A 17,223-nucleotide genomic window follows, 5' to 3' on the forward strand; every position below is an offset into this window, starting at 1 on the left:
AAAATTAGTTTGGGAAACACTGATATAGATGATGTCGGGCTTGAAAATGTTACTATGAGTAACTGGATGAAGGTGAAGCAATACCTTATTGATATTCAGGCTAACACAGGATGTGATTTATTTTATTGTGGCGGTAAGATTGAACACTGTGCAGGGGTATTATTTACAATAATTATAAGATCAGATTCATTTAAAAGTCTATTTACAAAGCATTTTAGATTAATCGCCGTCTTCTTTACAAAGCTATCAAGGGCACAAACACCATTAAAACACGAGGAGACGATTTAGATAGATGTGTGCATTTGTCTACAGATTTGTGTGTGTGTGTACACTTGTGCAAATGGGCATAGTGATGGATATGAAATAGCCTGTGAAAGCTGCATTCCAAGCCGCACCCAAAAGAACATTTAAAACATTGTTTTAATTTATTAGAACTTGTTTTTTAATTTCATACTTGACTTTGGAGAAGGGCAAGTTAAAGTGTCCAAAGTTAGCGTACTGAAGTGCATTTAAGGGTCAAAATGAAATTTGAATTCTCCTCGCTTTTTGTGTAAGACAAAATATATACTATAATAATACTGCAGCTATTGTGCATAATTAGGATAATTGGACATATCTTTGGAAACAGCAACCAAGGTTGACTGACATCTACCGGCGTTGCTAAGAGACGCGTTGTCTCCTTCCGTGTTGCGCTACTGAATGTGAAACTGTCCATCCTACGAACATTGATACAAGATTTTTTTCTCTCTTTAACCGGCCCACGTAGCATTAGCTATTCGCGATATAAGCCAACATTCAACAACTGGGGGGATCTGTTGTCAAGTTTGTATTCCACACTTGGAAAGACGAAGTTAGTTATCATGTCTTGCTAACATTTGCAAGGATGAAGAGCTGCACAAAGTGTTAACTAGGATGCTGCAGATATCTTTTTCATAATTTTCTAATCTGAGGCCTGTACTACGAAGTGAGTTCAACATACCCAGGGTATCTTCTCGTTATCTGGCTTAACTAACCCTAACAAACGAGATCCCGCTAAGCCGTCCTACGAAGCTAGTATTCAACTTGGTAAATCAACTCAGGGTTTCTCAATCTGGCTATGAGCGCGTTCACATGAAAGGGGCGGTGTTTGCAGCATATGACCAATCACAAACATGGACAAGTCTACTGTCAGCAGAGCGGCATATTTTACAAACCACGAGCAAACTATAATATTACACAAATACAAAGAAGTTAAACACATAATCCAGACTAAAATTAACATAGCTGAAGCTGTCAGATGCAGGAAGGACAGCTATCAAAAGAAAAAATGTGTGATGTGTGAATGCGTAAATTAACAGACTTATTAACTTGACGGAATACTCAAAAGTCAGGTATGTTCGTCTAGATGGGGCAGGGATATTATAAAAAGCTTTCGGAATATAATAGATTAATAGATTACACTTCATTATGCCCTTTTGGTAATCTCAGTAAACATCTTAGAAGGAAACATATTGCTTCCTCAAACAGATGATAGTCAGCTGAAGACATATTTAAAGGTTTCTCTTTCAACTGATGCTGGAGGCAAGAATCCTCCCAAAGGGTAGTACATATGCTTACATTATATGTGTGTGCATTTTGTCAGAAAGCTCGTGGGTCGCATAGAGAGAGGCAGGACGATAAAACACAAAGATCCCTCCAGCCCTATTGTCTGTCCTCATTCCACCCTGATGCTGAGTGATAGGCGGTCATTAACAGATTTCTCTGTGTGGGTAGGTGAAATTGACCCTTTTCCTCATCTGACAGTCAGTAGCGCTGTTTCGGAAATTAATTGCCATGTTAAATCATGCTAAATTATTTAATCAAGGAATGCAAAAGGGCGTCATTTTTCAAAGCCGTGCAGGATAATGAGATCAAATGAAATGTATGTGACAGAATAGGAAATCTATAGACTGGAATGGAGGTCCTGCAGTAATGATTTTGGAGACTCCCGAAGCAAAAGATTTTAATTTGTTATTTATCAAGCTGTTGGTTTTAAAGGTTCCCTTTCTTTTTATGAGATCAAGTCATCATAGCTGTTATTCCAGGACATAACAAGCTTCTTGTTTAATGTCTCTTCCCTGCTTTTTCCTAAAGTATGCAGAGATAGTAACATCGTCAATAAAAATAGATTAGTTATACTGTGACATAGTATGTAGTACGTTTTTCAAAAATTAGCTTGAGCCCGGTTGATTTTAACCAGCCGCACAAAGGTAGAGTACTTCTCAAAAGCTCTCATTATGAGATGATGAAATCTGGAAAATATAGCAAGTGGAAAGTCAGCTATCCTGCAAGTGCAACATGATTATATCTCTGCTTGATGCCAAGACCATTGAGAGACGAGTGAATCATTCAGTCAGATGAAGGCTCACAAGTCGTTTGATGTCTGAGTGAAGGTGCAACCTATAATTCACCTGTTGTAGAGCTGGTTTGAAATTACATCTGTCCCTAAATGACTGTTGAGCCATGCCAGACAAAGAGAAACGTGTGGAATAAAGTTATTGTTTAACTTCGAAAATATTTAGATTTATGAATTCATGAATTCAGGGCTGGGATGCTGTTATGCATGCGGGATACAAACAAATTTAAAAACATGTATGCAGGCATGCTGTACACAATCAAGTCTAATTTGCTTCTTCCTCTTTGAAATCCTTTCATTTGTACCAAGGTCACACGTCTGTTAGCCTCCAAACACCAACACAGGATCAAGCGTACAATCCTCTCAAAAAGCCAATGTAAACGCATTCTGTACACCTCAATTAATTATTACACATTACACGTCTTTGTCTGGAGCTAGCGCTCTGCAGCAGTGCCTCAACAAGAGCAGGGAGGGCAGCCGCTGCTCCTCTGTCTCTCGCTTTGCTGTTATCATTTTTACCAGACAATTAGGGGATAGACCGCGGTGCTTTGATGTCACTGTCAGCCTCGTGGTCCTCTGAGCTGCCGCTTGATCAGCTCTAATTCCAACTAGAGCACCACGTTTGAAGCAAGTGAAACAAGAATTGGATAAAGCAATTGTTTGTTCAATTAACGGAAGAACCAGCTTCACAATGGACATGAACGCACACTGGTTTTGAAACATGCATGACACATACTTGGCAATACAGAATGTAGTAGAGAAACATAAAAAATACACAAGTTTATTAATGAAAACAGGTAAATGAAGAAACACACACACATAAGGGAGGGAGAGGGGAAGGTGAGGTTGTTTAAGGGAGGGATGACATAACCTGGCTGTGAGCCCAGCTTCCGGAGAGCTCACCGCCTTTTCCTGTTGCTATGGTTACTTGCAGCAAGTTGCCGAGCGAGGACGGTTCCGTCATCAGCAACGAATCAGAGAAGCTGAATTCCGGCAGGGGCTTGACGGTGCTGAAAGTCACAGCACAGCAGAAACTGACAAAGGAGGAGACGCGCAAGAGGGACGGTGAGAGTCACACACTGATGCAAATACAAATAATGTATTCTACAGCTCCTTTGCAGACAAGGTCAGGTGTGTCACAAATGCCAAAAGATCTTTTCCCATTCTCTCCGGCGTGAAAGTCTCTGTTTCTCATGCACACAGGTACCCTAAGAGAAATGCACTGCAGGTTTTTTTTACAGCCAGAAAGGTAGCCACTCAGCAGTAAGCAGAGATGGACCCGATGAATATGCATGAGACCGACAGTCTGCTGACATGATACAGTATGTCAGACTAGTGGATGCTGTGACACACTGGCAGAAACTCACACACACTCATTAATGCAAAAATGCAGAAAGACCACATGAAATCACACATCTGAAAGCCATTCAGACGTTGAACTATTCACTTTTCCATTCTTGTTCACTGACGCTAAATGTTCCACATGTGGTGGGTGTGTGAGTTAAATTAATCAACTCATATACCCTGCTTGTGAATTGGATCGAGCTCACAAGATTATGATTTTCTTAATGTGTGGATTTGAATAATTCATCAGCTGAGTTAAGGGAAACTAGAATTGAATCCAGTTTGATGTCGGATAAGGAATGAAAGTGCAAAGTCAGTTCCTTTCATCTATCACAGAGATGCATTGCCACAACCTTTTGAAGCCAACGCTATCTTTGTGATCTATCGTCGCGGTCCACTACTTCATTTGCTGACACAGACGACGGATGTTTGACATAACCCCATAGTGTCAGCCACAGAGAGACAAGGTGGGGGGGTGGAGACAGACTGAGAGACAAAGCAGCAGGGTGACAGTGTGTTCCCTTTTTGACTGACAGTGTAATGATTAGAGGTATTTGTAGTCTCTTTGTGAGTGAACTCCCTCTCTGTTCTTCAGATCCATATGACACCTCCTCTGGCTCCCTGCAGCTCATCTCCGTAAAGCCCATGGCAGCTCAGCCCCACTACACACACCCTGCATCCTCTGACCGCAGCCACGACTCAGCCATCGTCAATGGAGAGGTGATGCACACGCACACATCCATTTAGAGAGATACACAGACATACATGAGCAAACTGAACACGGACGCACAACTGTATTAAAGGCCCTGAAAACCTGTTTTCTTTACCAGCTTCTTATTATGAGCAACGAAGGTGAGCTCACTATTTTCTGCCAAGCTAGAACAGTTTTAGTTATTTAACATGCAAACTGTATTTGTGTTTTTTGTTTTTCTCACTGGTTTAAAGTGGAAAGCGCTCAGGTGGTAACACATATTCCTGTGCACCAATCACAGTTAAACAACATTTGAATCAAAATACAATGACAGGTGTTGGCTTACAGTATCTTATCAGTCTAGTGCTGCGTTCCATTTACATCGGAAATCGGAGGTCGGAGCCGGGATTGACGTCACACCCGATTCGACCGTGTTCCAGTACAACAAATCAGAAAACTTAATGGGTTTGCTCCAGCCAGGTTAGCCATTATTAGCAATACCAGAAGATTACAACACATCACGCTGATATTTTGGGAATACAAACACTGTAGCAACATGTCTGTAGATAGAAGTTGGACAGTACAAATGTACAACTGATTTAATGAGACACGCACTGTTGATGCACAGAGCAGCCATCCTGTATTTTGAGGCCTAGGTTGGTGAGGTTCATCTGACTTTCCGAGTCAGAAATCCGACTTCAGGGGCGTTCCAGTTGAAATTTCTGACTGGGAACCTGGAAATTCCAACTTCCCATTTCAAATGAAACGTGGCATATGTCTATATTTATCTATCAGTCAGATCTAAACCATAACCACACAGTCCTAATGAAGCAGATTACATTACATTTTGATCCTGGCATACAGGGATCATATGAAACTAAAAACTCTAAGGTATCCATCGATACCAACCATGTCATACTAGCTTGTTAATAAGGAGGCTAAATAACACTCCAACCCTAAGCCAAATTTTGGCGAGGAAAAACTGGCATCTTACATCATATGGGTACCCACGAGTCTCCCCTTTACAGACATGCCCAATTTATGATAATCACATGCAGTTTGGGGCAAGTCATAGTCAAGTCAGCACACTGACACACTGACAGCTGTTGTTGCCTGTTGGGCTGCAGTTTGCCATGTTATGATTTGAGCATATTTGTTATGCTAAATGCAGTACCTGTGAGGGTTTCTGGACAATATTTACATTCTTTTGTGTTGTTAATTCATTTCCAATAATAAATATATACATACATATGTACAAAGCAAGCATATTTGCCCACTCCCATGTTGATAAGAGTATTAATTACTTGACAAATCTTCCTTTTAGGTAATATTTTGAACAGATAAAATATTTGTGATTAATTTATGATTACGATTGACAGCCCTAAAATATCACACAATTGCCGATATATTCGCGCAGGTGTGTATGTGTGAGCTGTTTAAGCGGCGGAGCATCGTAAATTACACTCAGACTCGACAGAAACTAAATAAAACTCACCGAAACCATCTTGGTGTTAGAGGTGTTAACATGTCGGCTTCTGTATCCCCCCGCTGTCTCTCTCTCGTCAGCTGAGCGGCTCTCATTTTTCGGAGGCAGACCATTAAATTACAAAAAAAGAAATGACAAACATCGCCCAAGAAATTGCCCCAAAAAACAACCGGCGATGTACTCAGCTAATCGCAGACAGACGATATATTCGTCCAATCGCCCATCCCTATTTTGTAAGCTCATCCAAGTGTTATTCCCCAGAAAATGATATAAAACAACCTGTACAGTAAATGACTGTTATCACTAGATCAAGGTTCAACTGGATCAGCAATTGGTTCAATAACACAATGCATCACACTTTGGAATTTTTTTATTCTTTATTAACATCATTTTTTAATTTCATATGTGATTTTCAAGCGATATAATAAACATGAAAAATAACTGGCTGTGTGTTGGCAAGAATCTGGCGAAATGACACGTATCATGATACAAGGGTTACGATTCAGTACATTGCTATACAGTAAGTAAGGTGATATATTTCAATTTTTCAAATCTAAATTTAGAAAAAACTGTCTTAGTATAAAGAACACACCACCATCTGCATACAATTGGAGTATAAAAAGGTTTTCTTTCTTATGCAATCAGAACAGTGGGATATCACAGTCCCTGTAACATCCAACATCATAGCACTACTTTGAGAGGGCACATAGGCACATATCTTTGGAAATTAAATAAAGTATTGACTGAGTTAATCTTTGTATCCAAACTATTAATTAAAAAGTAATACAGTGTTTTTGATGAGGATCAATACAGTATCACAAAATATAATATTGCGATACCCAATATTTTCTTACACCCCTAATACATATGCTCTGAGCCTTTCAGATTGTGATTATTGCATAACAGTGTCATTTTCAGAGCTTCTTATTCTCATGATCCCTCTGATCTTTCATCCCCACAAGCCTTTTAAGACGAAGCAGAATCCCACCACATGCAGCAAAAAGGACCTTGTGTCTGTGTTTGTTCTGATCTCCTCATGTTTCTTTGCATCCTGCGCTCTTTCCTCTCTGCAGGTGAACTTGGCTCTGAAGCAGAAGTCAGACATCGAGCACTACAGGAACAAGCTGAGACTGAAGGCTAAGAGGAAGGGCTATTATGACTTCCCCTCCACAGACGGCAGCAGCAGCGGTCGAGCCGTGGTGCAGCGACAGCGGCACGGCCATGAGAGGGCAGCCGGTGAGCATGGCAGACCACTGGAGCCTGATGATGAGCGAGGTTCCACTTATGTCAAGTCTCACAGGAGGTGAGGGGAGAGTGGAAAAGCAAGTGGAACCTGGGTTTGGCTGAGTGTAAACACAAAGGTGTGAGGATTCAAGCAGTCACAATGTGCTGCAGGTGACATGGCAGTTCATATTGGTGGATTGGGTTTCTAACCATGGCCAGTTATCCATCCCTGCTGACCCCTGCCTTGCCTAATTAGCATCTAGATAAGTAAAACTGTCTCCTCTAATGTTGTCATTATCCTGTCTTAGTCGGCAGTGAGAGACCCACCAGGCCTGTCTGATTAATTTGATGCGAGTCCTGAGCTTCCATATTGGAGATAAGAGGATTGGCAGGGTGTCGGACGGTCAACTATGCTGGTTCTGTCCTGCTTCTGCTTTACAGATGCACATAAAGATGTACAGAGTCTTTGGTTATTACAGATTCAGATCAACATGCCCACATGAGATTAACGTCTAGCTGCCTTCAGAGCGAAAAACAAACATTTAAATTTTGGCTCGTATGTTGACTTTGGGGAAGGGTTGAATGGCTATTTTTATATCCCACCATGGTGAGAACGATAAGGATTTTAGCAGCTATTTACTGTCGAAATTAGTGTGTGGCTGATCACTTACATCAACAACATGCTTTGCCTAACTAAAGTGATCATTTCAAAGCACATCTGCTGATATGCATCTTGTCCTTTTGTCATTGATTGTGCATTGTTGTTTTGTTTTACTAGATGCTTTATCAGTATTGCATTTGCTGTGCAACACCTCGAGGATATCCTCATATCTGGCATTATTATTTAAACTGTTTATTCAGCTCTTTTACTTGATGTCCTAATGAAATATCCTAACATACTGTATGTATTCGGTCTGCATCGCAACTTTATGTACATTTTTTGAAAGAGAATCAGTGAGATAAATTCCCACACTGTGTTCTCCACCCCCTCCACTCCCCGCCTGCCTTTCACTGGCAGGCACTCTGAAACCATGGCTGAAAAGTAAGAAAGCTGAATTGAAAGGATTTTCAATTAATTATAACTATACCCCCCAGGTCTGATTTATACTAAATCCACCCTTTACTCCAACTGACAGGCACTCGCAGGTGGGGCAGACGGCCTATCGCAGCAGACAGAGTCTGAGCAGTCCCAGTCCTGGAGGAACAGAGATGGACCTGCTTGTTATGAGGGAGAGACCCAGGAGAGGCATCCGCAACAGTGGCTACGATGTGAGTCACATGTCATCACTGGCTGACCCCGTCCCCCTACAAGATGCAGTTAAACTTGCCAAAAAACTTTTGAAAAAATAGCACCTACTCTCACAAATAATATTAGGTAATATTAGATAAACTTATTATCAGTAGGGGTGTAAGAAAATATCGCTACACATGATCGATTTTTAAATAACCTCTTAAAACCTCGGCCGCTATTCTGTCTTTCAAAGGTTGTAGCGGATTCAATTTCAAAGTTGTCATACTAGCTTGTTGGGAAGGAGGCAAAATAACACTCCAAAGTTAGGCTAAATTCTGGCAAGGAAAAACTGGCATGGCCATTTTCAAAGGGGTCCCTTGACCTCTGATCTCAAGATATGTGAATGAAAATGGGTTCTATGGGTACCCACGAGTCTCCCCTTTACAGACATACCCACTTTATGATAATCACATGTAGTTTTGGGCAAAAACTATGCAGTCCTACAAATATGATATAATATATATAATATAATCCATACAAATATGTGTTTATTTATATGCTTATATGCCCGTAACCAAATTCAGATGATAAGTAAAAAAAAAAAAAAACTAATGCTACAGTTATAAATCTAGTAAGATAAGAGAGAATTTAAAAATAGAAAAAAGATCATTATCAATCAGAGCTTGTCGGTGCTAAATCTGTGCCTTATTGCCCTATTTAAGGCACTGTGCAGCAACTGAGCTAGAAATCAGACATATTCTACTCAGGTGAGGTGGTTTCAAGTATGCCACAGCAAGCCGAAGGAAGGGAAGTGGTTCATTCATAATTAAGAGCTGAGATTTATAAGGTCCTGTCGTTTTGATATGTAATGCGTCTCAGGATGGCTGGTTTATGCCTCCACCCTTTTATTGTTCCATTACGGCTCTGTGTATGGCTCTTTCTGTCATGAAGTCAGAATACTAGTATGTGAGCTCCTGAGAGTAATCGAGCAGACCGTTCCTAAAAAGTGTTTTCATTCTGAGCTGTCCTTTTGTAAAAAATATGAGCAGCGGTAGAAATATTTCATGAACTGCCATTGACCTGCCAGCCGTTTTGACCAGTCACAGCAGGAAAAATACAGGTGTGCTAGCTCTGGTGTGGTGTAAGTTATTACATGGACCTGTGTAAGGCTGCCACTAATTTGTATTGATTAATCTTATTGACTATTTTACCGATTAATACAAACGATTCATTTTCCTCCAAAAAATCCATTTCATGTTAGTTCATTTTACTTTGACAAACTGTATGTCATTGTATAATGAAGCACAAGACAAAATGTAAAGAAAGGTTTACATATTAAAGTGCAAAACTCTAGGTTGATACAGTATGTGCTGGCGAAGTGTGCTACTTGCTGTTCTGCACAGACAAAAATTATGCTCCCCATATTCTTACAGTATGGAGTGAGAAATGGTGTAATATAAAATGTGTGGGAGCATTATTGTCTATTGAAATACACTAACCCTGCAATCTTAAAGGTGCTATTGATAACATTGATAACATTCAGCCACTAGATGTTGCATTCTCCCTCCTCTGTTCCATTGCATTTACTTCACAACAAGTCGTTGGCAGGCAATTACCGTCATCCTCAGCCATTTATCCATTTTTTTCCCCACTAACTGACGACCCAGAGATACCACGTGATACCAACGTCGTTTTACTATTAGCTCACAAGCCTTGTTAGAAGTGGGAACCAAACGTCAGATATCTTCCAGAGATAAACAAAACATTCATTTTGGACCTGACAACATTTTTAAAAAGATTAATTCATTATCATAATAATTTTTTTTCAGGAAAAGCCATACTTTTATTTGGCACTTTTCTAAAAGAATATTCATCTACATTAAATTTGATCAATAAGACCTTTATATAAAGATATTATAATAGTGTATCAAAGTTATAAAAGTGCCCCCCATATTCTTACAATACATTCACCCCTGTTTGTAATAAAAAATCATTCTACACTAGCAAGGCAGCATAAATCGTCAGAACACACCGGCAACTGCGGTGTGTTATGGCCTCAACATAAACTCGGACTTTTGCCACTAAAGTTTGCAGACTCTGCCGGTGTGTTCTGGTCGGGTGAGCGGGGCAAGCTCCGGGCGCTGCGGCCTGGAGGTAGACTGGGTGCCATTCATCTGCGAGTGCCAGTTGAAAATGTGTAAAGTTTCCCTTCAAACACCTATTCAATGTAATTTCTAAGGTAGCAGGCAGGCAACTTTATGGTTTTATGAGTGTATTTAGCAGCTACAAGGACAAAAGATTAAAAAAAAACATGTATAGATGTCGACGCATTTTCAGCGTTAATGTCATCGATTATGCCGACTAATCGCGGCAGCCCTAGATCTGTGCTTCTCCTACTATTGCAAGTCAAATATCTGCTATGAGAATAGCCTTTGTGCATTACAGAAGACTGACAAACTCTAAAACAAATAGATTATCCAGACAAATAGTAGTTTCTTAATTCTGACCTCCTATTGTCATGGCTCTTGGTCAGTTTGTATTTAATTGGTTAAACTCTGTGTATCCAGCTCTGTTAGAAATACGGCACAATAGCCAGTACAAGCTACACAGTCGTTTTTCATAACTCCTGGCCCTGTTGATTACAATGGGACAAGTGTGGCTGCAGGCCCCATCACTGCAGATGCAAGCCTCTGCCGCTCCGTGTTGCAGGGCGGGCTGATTTATGAGGTGCACTACGCTAGGTCTCCTGTGGCTACCCTCTATTCGCACAGGAAGTAGGGCAGCCTCAAGTCGTATTCATTTATCACTGAATATAAGGACTGAATAGATGGAAACAGAAGCTGGGAAATGGAGAAAGAGTACAGCGTATGAAAAGATGGAGACTTTCAAAAATGTGAGAAAGAGGATGGAAAAGATGGAGTGAGGTAGCAGGTAAATAATTAATATGGAAGTGCAATAAATACACATGGGAGACAGGATGATGGTTGAGGGAAGATGCAGAATAGTGTTAGCACACACAATAGACCTCCAGCAACTGTTAAAGTATTGTGGGATTGTTTAAAAGTAGAGAAAAGTGCAGGTTAGCACTCACTGAAACAAACTGTCTGGTTCTGCTGGCTGAACCTGCTGTGACCGAGCAGTAACAGAGCTGGATCAAACTCCTCCAGCTGACTTGTCTCCAAAACTCTGCGTAACATTAGACAGCCTCTTCTAGCTCAGTCAGCACCCTGTCAACAACCCACTGAGAGAATGACAGGAGACATTATAGAACTTGTAACTTTCCAGCTTTCTCGAGGTGCATCTGTTGATATCCCGCTAATTCAGAAAGGAGACGTCTAAATTCCTAATATTTGATCAAGGTGTAAATCAGAACATGCCTCCCCATGTAGCTGCTGCTACAGATTCACCCACACAAGCCGTCACCATAAAACGACCATGAAATTTGGGCGCTTTACTTAAAGGAACAGTGTGTAACATTTCGGGGATCTATTATCAGAAATGGAATATAACTATGTTTTCATCAGTGTATAATCACATGAAACTAAGAATCGTTGTGTGTTCGTTACTTTAGAATGAGCCCTTCATATCTACATAGGGAGCGGGTCCTCTTCACGGACTCCGCCATGTTTCTATAGTAGCACAGAACGGACAAAACACTGGCTCTAGAGAGATCCTTTTGCGTTATTATATTACCTGAAGGCCACCATAGTTCTCCAACATGCTTCTGAAACTGCAGTAACGTGAGCCGCAGAGTGCAAAACCGTGTCACCGCCAGCCGCTGCCTGACTTCCGTTGCTCCTAAAGTAGTGTTATTAGGAGATTTTTCCCAATTTATCTCTGATGTTAAACGTCAAATTGGATACTACTCACACACAATGGTTGGCTTATATCATGTCCTGCTTAAACTTCAGAAAATCCCTTCAATATTCACATGGAAAATTCCTGAAAGCTTGGGGCACTTTTGTAAATACGATCCAGACACTGTAAATACTTGTTTATTAAGTGCAGATTGACTGCATCACACACTATTCACTCATTCACCACAAATCCTTCGCATGACAGTTATATTTCAGTATGCCTCGCTGTCAGTGACTGGGGAGGTATTGTTTTATTGTTGATTTAAACAGTATATATACATATTCTTTGTCTTGATTTTTTTATATGTTGGCATTGGTGCCAGCTGCTGTTAATATATACTCATACCTGTCATTTCTCTTTAATGACCGAACAGCACTACACTTTTGTTATGTCCTGCAAAACGTCAATAAAAAGATTTTAAAAAGAGGAGATAGCTGATAGTGTACAGCTGAAGATGGATAAAAAGACAACAGATGTGTCAATCAAGTGTTGATTCAAAGTCATTTTTAAGTTTATTAAACTCAACACTGTGCTCCTGTTAAAAAAAAAGTTGTGTTATTATAGTAAGGATGGCCTCAAGCGAGGCGAACGGCGTTACCACCGTTTTGCACTCGGCGGCTCAAGTTAGTGAGAGAGTGGAGGGGAACTCAGTTGGTTGCAATCTGCAACCACACCACTAGATGTCGCCAAATATTACACAGTGTACCTTTATAATTATGTCCAAGTTTCATATCCTTTTATTCGTGTATGTATAAAAGATTCCAGGTTGTTTGTAAACGTGTTTGCTCATCAATCAGAGTCCTTGCACATTGTGTTATGAAACAGCATATACTGTTTCTACGCATTGTGTTTTGAGTCTCATTTCATATTCTCTTGTGAATGTGTTTGTATACGTTTTAGACTGAGCCTGAGTTGATTGAGGAGACGAATATTGACCGTCTCATTGGGCCGCGGGGGTACATGTACGGCCAGGGCTTGAAAGGCCACTCGGAGACATCCACTCTGAGCTCACAGCCGTCCATTGACGAAGTGCGACAGCAGATGCACCTGCTGCTGGAGGAGGCATTCAGCCTGGCTTCAGGAGGGCAGTCCACATCCGGACGGCACTCGCATCACCACCACCCGCCTCCTGACCACTACAGCCCGGCGCCGCCTCCCCTCCCCTACGCAGACGTGGTGACCAGCGCCCCGGGTACGATGAGCTGTGGACGGGGAGGCCTGCAGTGGGTACCATCCTATGGCGCAGAAATGTATCAATGCAGCCTGCCCAAGCCGGTGAGTTGGATGAGATTATTTCCCCTCGCTTAAGAACTGTGTTTGAATTGATGTAACCTTAAATGCCTTTCACTATCTGTTTAAGGCCTTTCGCTTCACCCAGCTTCCTGAGATGGCCATGGGTTCTCCTCCCCCTTTACCGCCTCGCACTGGACCTCCTCCTGGGACCTCCTTAAGACGGTAAGGCTGAGTAGGTCTCACGCACACACACACGCACACACACACGCAGGCAGACACAGACATACACACAGTCTGTATCATCCCAAAGCCCATCAGATATTCCACATTTATTCACATTCAAATTCATGTTCAGGGACCAGATATTCACCAGGTAATGTGCTGTGGCCAGGGTGATTTTAGGCCTTGTTTGAATTTGAATATTGAACTAGTGCATTGAGAGATGGCAAGAATGTTAATGAGGTATTCAAATTTCCTCATGGAGCGTGTCTGCCATCTAGTGGTACTGACCAAGTATTTCAGTAACTCTATGTTTATGTCCAATCTCTGTCCAACTTAGTTCCACATCTGACTTGGGGCCTAAGGGAAGGAGCTCAGAGACATCTGTCGCTGAAATGCAGAGTCAACATGACAACAACCCATATGGGCCAACGACTAGAGCAGCACTTCCATCTATCACTGCAGAGAAGCCTGTGTCCAACTACTCAGGTAAGCATATGAGGAGATAATGATAATAATAATAATAATTAGGGCTGTCAAAGTTAACACGATAATAGCGTGTCAACGCTAATTTGTTTTAACGGCGCTAATTTCTTTAACACATGAACGCAATCGATCTTTCAGAGGTTGTAGCAGGCTCAATTTTAAAGCTAGAGTGAAGGTATCGAATAAAACTCTAAGGAATCAGTTGGTATCAACCATGTCATACTAGCTTGTCAAGAAGGAGGCTAAATAACGCTCCAAACTTACGCTAAATTTCAGCACGGAAAAACTGGCATGGCCATTTTCAAAGGGGTCCTTTGACCTCTGACCTCAAGATATGTGAATGAAAATACACATACAATGGGTTCTATGTGTACCCACGAGTCTCCCCTTTACAGACATGCCCACTTTATGAAAATCACATGCAGCACACTGACAGCTGTTGTTGCCTGTTGGGCTGCAGTTTGCCATGTTATGATCTGAGCATATTTTTTATGCTAAATGCAGTACCTGTGAGGGTTTCTGGACAATATGTCATTGTTTTGTGTTGTTAATTGAGTTACAATAATAAACATATGCATACATTTACATAAAGCAAGCATATTTGTCCACTCCCATGTTGATAAGAATATTAAATACTTGACAAATCTCCCTTTAAGGTACATTTTGAAAAGACAAAAAATGTGCGGTTAATTTGCGATTATTCGTGATTAACACGGGACAATCGTGCGATTTATCGTGATTAAATATTTTAATCAATTGACAGCCCTAGTGCTCATATTTGCAGCATTCACATACATCAATAAACACTGCAGCAGCATCAAAGGGTCTCCATCCTCTTCTACTCTGTTCTTGTATTTTCTTTTCTACATCAGTGGTGGAGATTTGAATTTTTAAGACGAAAACTCAGAAAGTATTTAGTCTCGAGTGCACTCTCTACCAATCGGCACTTTGGTCTCCGTGGCTATAAATAAACAAAACAAAACCTACTTCTCCCGAAGGACACAGACTCACCACCGGCTATACTTTGCATTTTAAAAGAAACCCATTATGTGCTTTGCTTCCATGCCAACATACATTCTTTTCAAGAATAGTGGTACATCCCCTGAAATACATTCCTCAGTGAATGACAGCCTCTCTTCTTTTCCCTGTAGGAAACCCAATAACAGCCGTCTACGCCATCCCAGCCACCAGGCCCGGCTACTCAGAATACTTTGTCTCCACACCAACCACGTCCTACCACAGTCCCTCCTGGATGTCCTATCCACCTGAACCTGAGGATGTGCCGCCACAGTGGGCAGACTCCGTAAGGAAGTCTATTTTGCTTTCTTAGGAAGCACCCAATCCTACTGGAAAATAAATAGATGAATAACTGAAAGCTGATCAATATATAGAGGTAGAGTAACATGACCAGATGTCTTGATTAAACTAGGACAGTCCCAATTTTCAAGCATTTGTCCCAGTGCACCAACAGCTCTTTGTCCAAATAATTAAACCTCAGAAAATAAACTATTCTGAGTAGAAATTTCTCGCAGAATTACGTCTATATCCAGAGCATGAACAGGTTCGAAACGTTTTCTAAACAGAGAAGAAGCTCTTTGTTTCTCTCTCTCTTGTTAGTGTAGTAGAACGTTTAGACTCAAGTATTATTATTATTTTAGGGCGCTTTCACAAGCCAACATTTAGTCTATTTTAATCAAACTCTGGTGCAGTTTGTTTGGGCAGTTGTGAACACAGTAATCAACTCTAGTGCGGACTAAAACAACCGAGATGGACACAGGTAAACGACAGGTTAACATGAGTGGGAGAGGACTGACTTGGACTTCTGCAGAAGTTCAATGTTTGCGTGATATCTGCGCTGAAGAGAACGTACAGAATATGCTAAGTACACAAAAATAGTGAAGTTTATAAAGTAATTTGTGATAAATTGGAGAAAGGATTTGTGTGTACAGTAGATTAGTGCCAAGTGTGAAAAAACATTGACAGTAGTATATCAATGTCTGCGATTCCCTGCGTAGAAGTGGCAGCTCTCAAGACGAAAAAGATAAATTAGCTCCTTTGTACACACCCCTCAGCAACCTATTTTTTTTTTATGTGGTCCGCTTTAATTTGTGTGCTGTGAAACCAGACTAAATAGAAAACAAACCATAAGTATCAATTTCACTGTGATTCGGAGTAGACAAACGGACTATGGGTTGTGAAAGCAGCCTTAGACTCTTGCAGAGACTACAGAAAGCCAGTGTCCTGGCTTTATACAGTACAGAAGCCCCAGTCAACTGAATTCTATACTATTTAATTGAATAATTGAATACAGACTAATAAAACTATAAAAGAAAATATTGCCATTGTTGCTGCCCTCACCTCCTGGTCGTCAGGATGTTTTCCCCATAACTTCTGTTCACCCTATGGAGCCTGAAGGTGAGTTACATCACTGCACCAGCCTGGGCTAAAAAGAAATAAATGCTCAGAAACACAAAATAGGAAGATCAGTAGGGAAATATATCTGTCATCATGTGTAGGTGAGATTGCCTCTCTGTATTAAAACAACCATCTGACATTTATTGTGCTCATGTTCCTATCTACACTTGAAAAGGACTGGGCTTCATTAAACAATAATAATCCTCCTCTGTTTTTCATTCAAATAAGACGGGTTCCATTCGTCCTGTCAGATCTGTTATAACCCATGTGACCCTCCCTCCCCTCCCCTCCTCTGCACAGGAGTCTCCTTGTTTGTATGGATTGTTCTCTTTTTCCCCCTGTCTGTTTGCCTGTTTCAACCAGATGCCTTCACACAGTTTCTTTTTGCAGAACCAGTGTCATTTAGAAACCATTTGCTGATCTGAATTTATGGCTGGCGTTGAGTGGACACAACAAAATACCGGGGTAGTTGAGCACATTTCCTAAATGAACACCTATTTATCTTTTTTATTATTATTTCTTGTGGTGTGAATCTGACACTTTGTATCATCATTCAAAAGTAGTCCATTTCGGAGTTCAAACACTGTTTGAACCAAAATCCATTTCAGTATCATACACTCGCTCAGTAGATCTCCACACTCATTACTTTCCCTGTCTTTTTT

At 40.9% G+C, this 17,223-nt stretch overlaps 1 protein-coding gene across 1 annotated transcript in view; it reads left to right on the forward strand.

Moving 5' to 3' along the window:
* The window catches only part of kiaa1549lb (KIAA1549-like b), a 76,843-nt gene that overhangs the window by 58,780 nt on the left and 840 nt on the right, over positions 1 to 17,223 (forward strand). The window contains exons 14-21 of the mRNA XM_037755871.1: positions 3,309 to 3,439; positions 4,314 to 4,438; positions 6,969 to 7,198; positions 8,256 to 8,388; positions 13,109 to 13,483; positions 13,569 to 13,663; positions 14,001 to 14,149; positions 15,298 to 15,449. Coding sequence (XP_037611799.1) covers positions 3,309 to 3,439; positions 4,314 to 4,438; positions 6,969 to 7,198; positions 8,256 to 8,388; positions 13,109 to 13,483; positions 13,569 to 13,663; positions 14,001 to 14,149; positions 15,298 to 15,449 — 1,390 coding nt within the window. The remainder of the gene's footprint in view (positions 1 to 3,308; positions 3,440 to 4,313; positions 4,439 to 6,968; positions 7,199 to 8,255; positions 8,389 to 13,108; positions 13,484 to 13,568; positions 13,664 to 14,000; positions 14,150 to 15,297; positions 15,450 to 17,223) is intronic.

Source organism: Sebastes umbrosus, chromosome 2 (assembly GCF_015220745.1).
Source record: "Sebastes umbrosus isolate fSebUmb1 chromosome 2, fSebUmb1.pri, whole genome shotgun sequence".
Classification (NCBI taxonomy): domain Eukaryota; kingdom Metazoa; phylum Chordata; class Actinopteri; order Perciformes; family Sebastidae; genus Sebastes; species Sebastes umbrosus.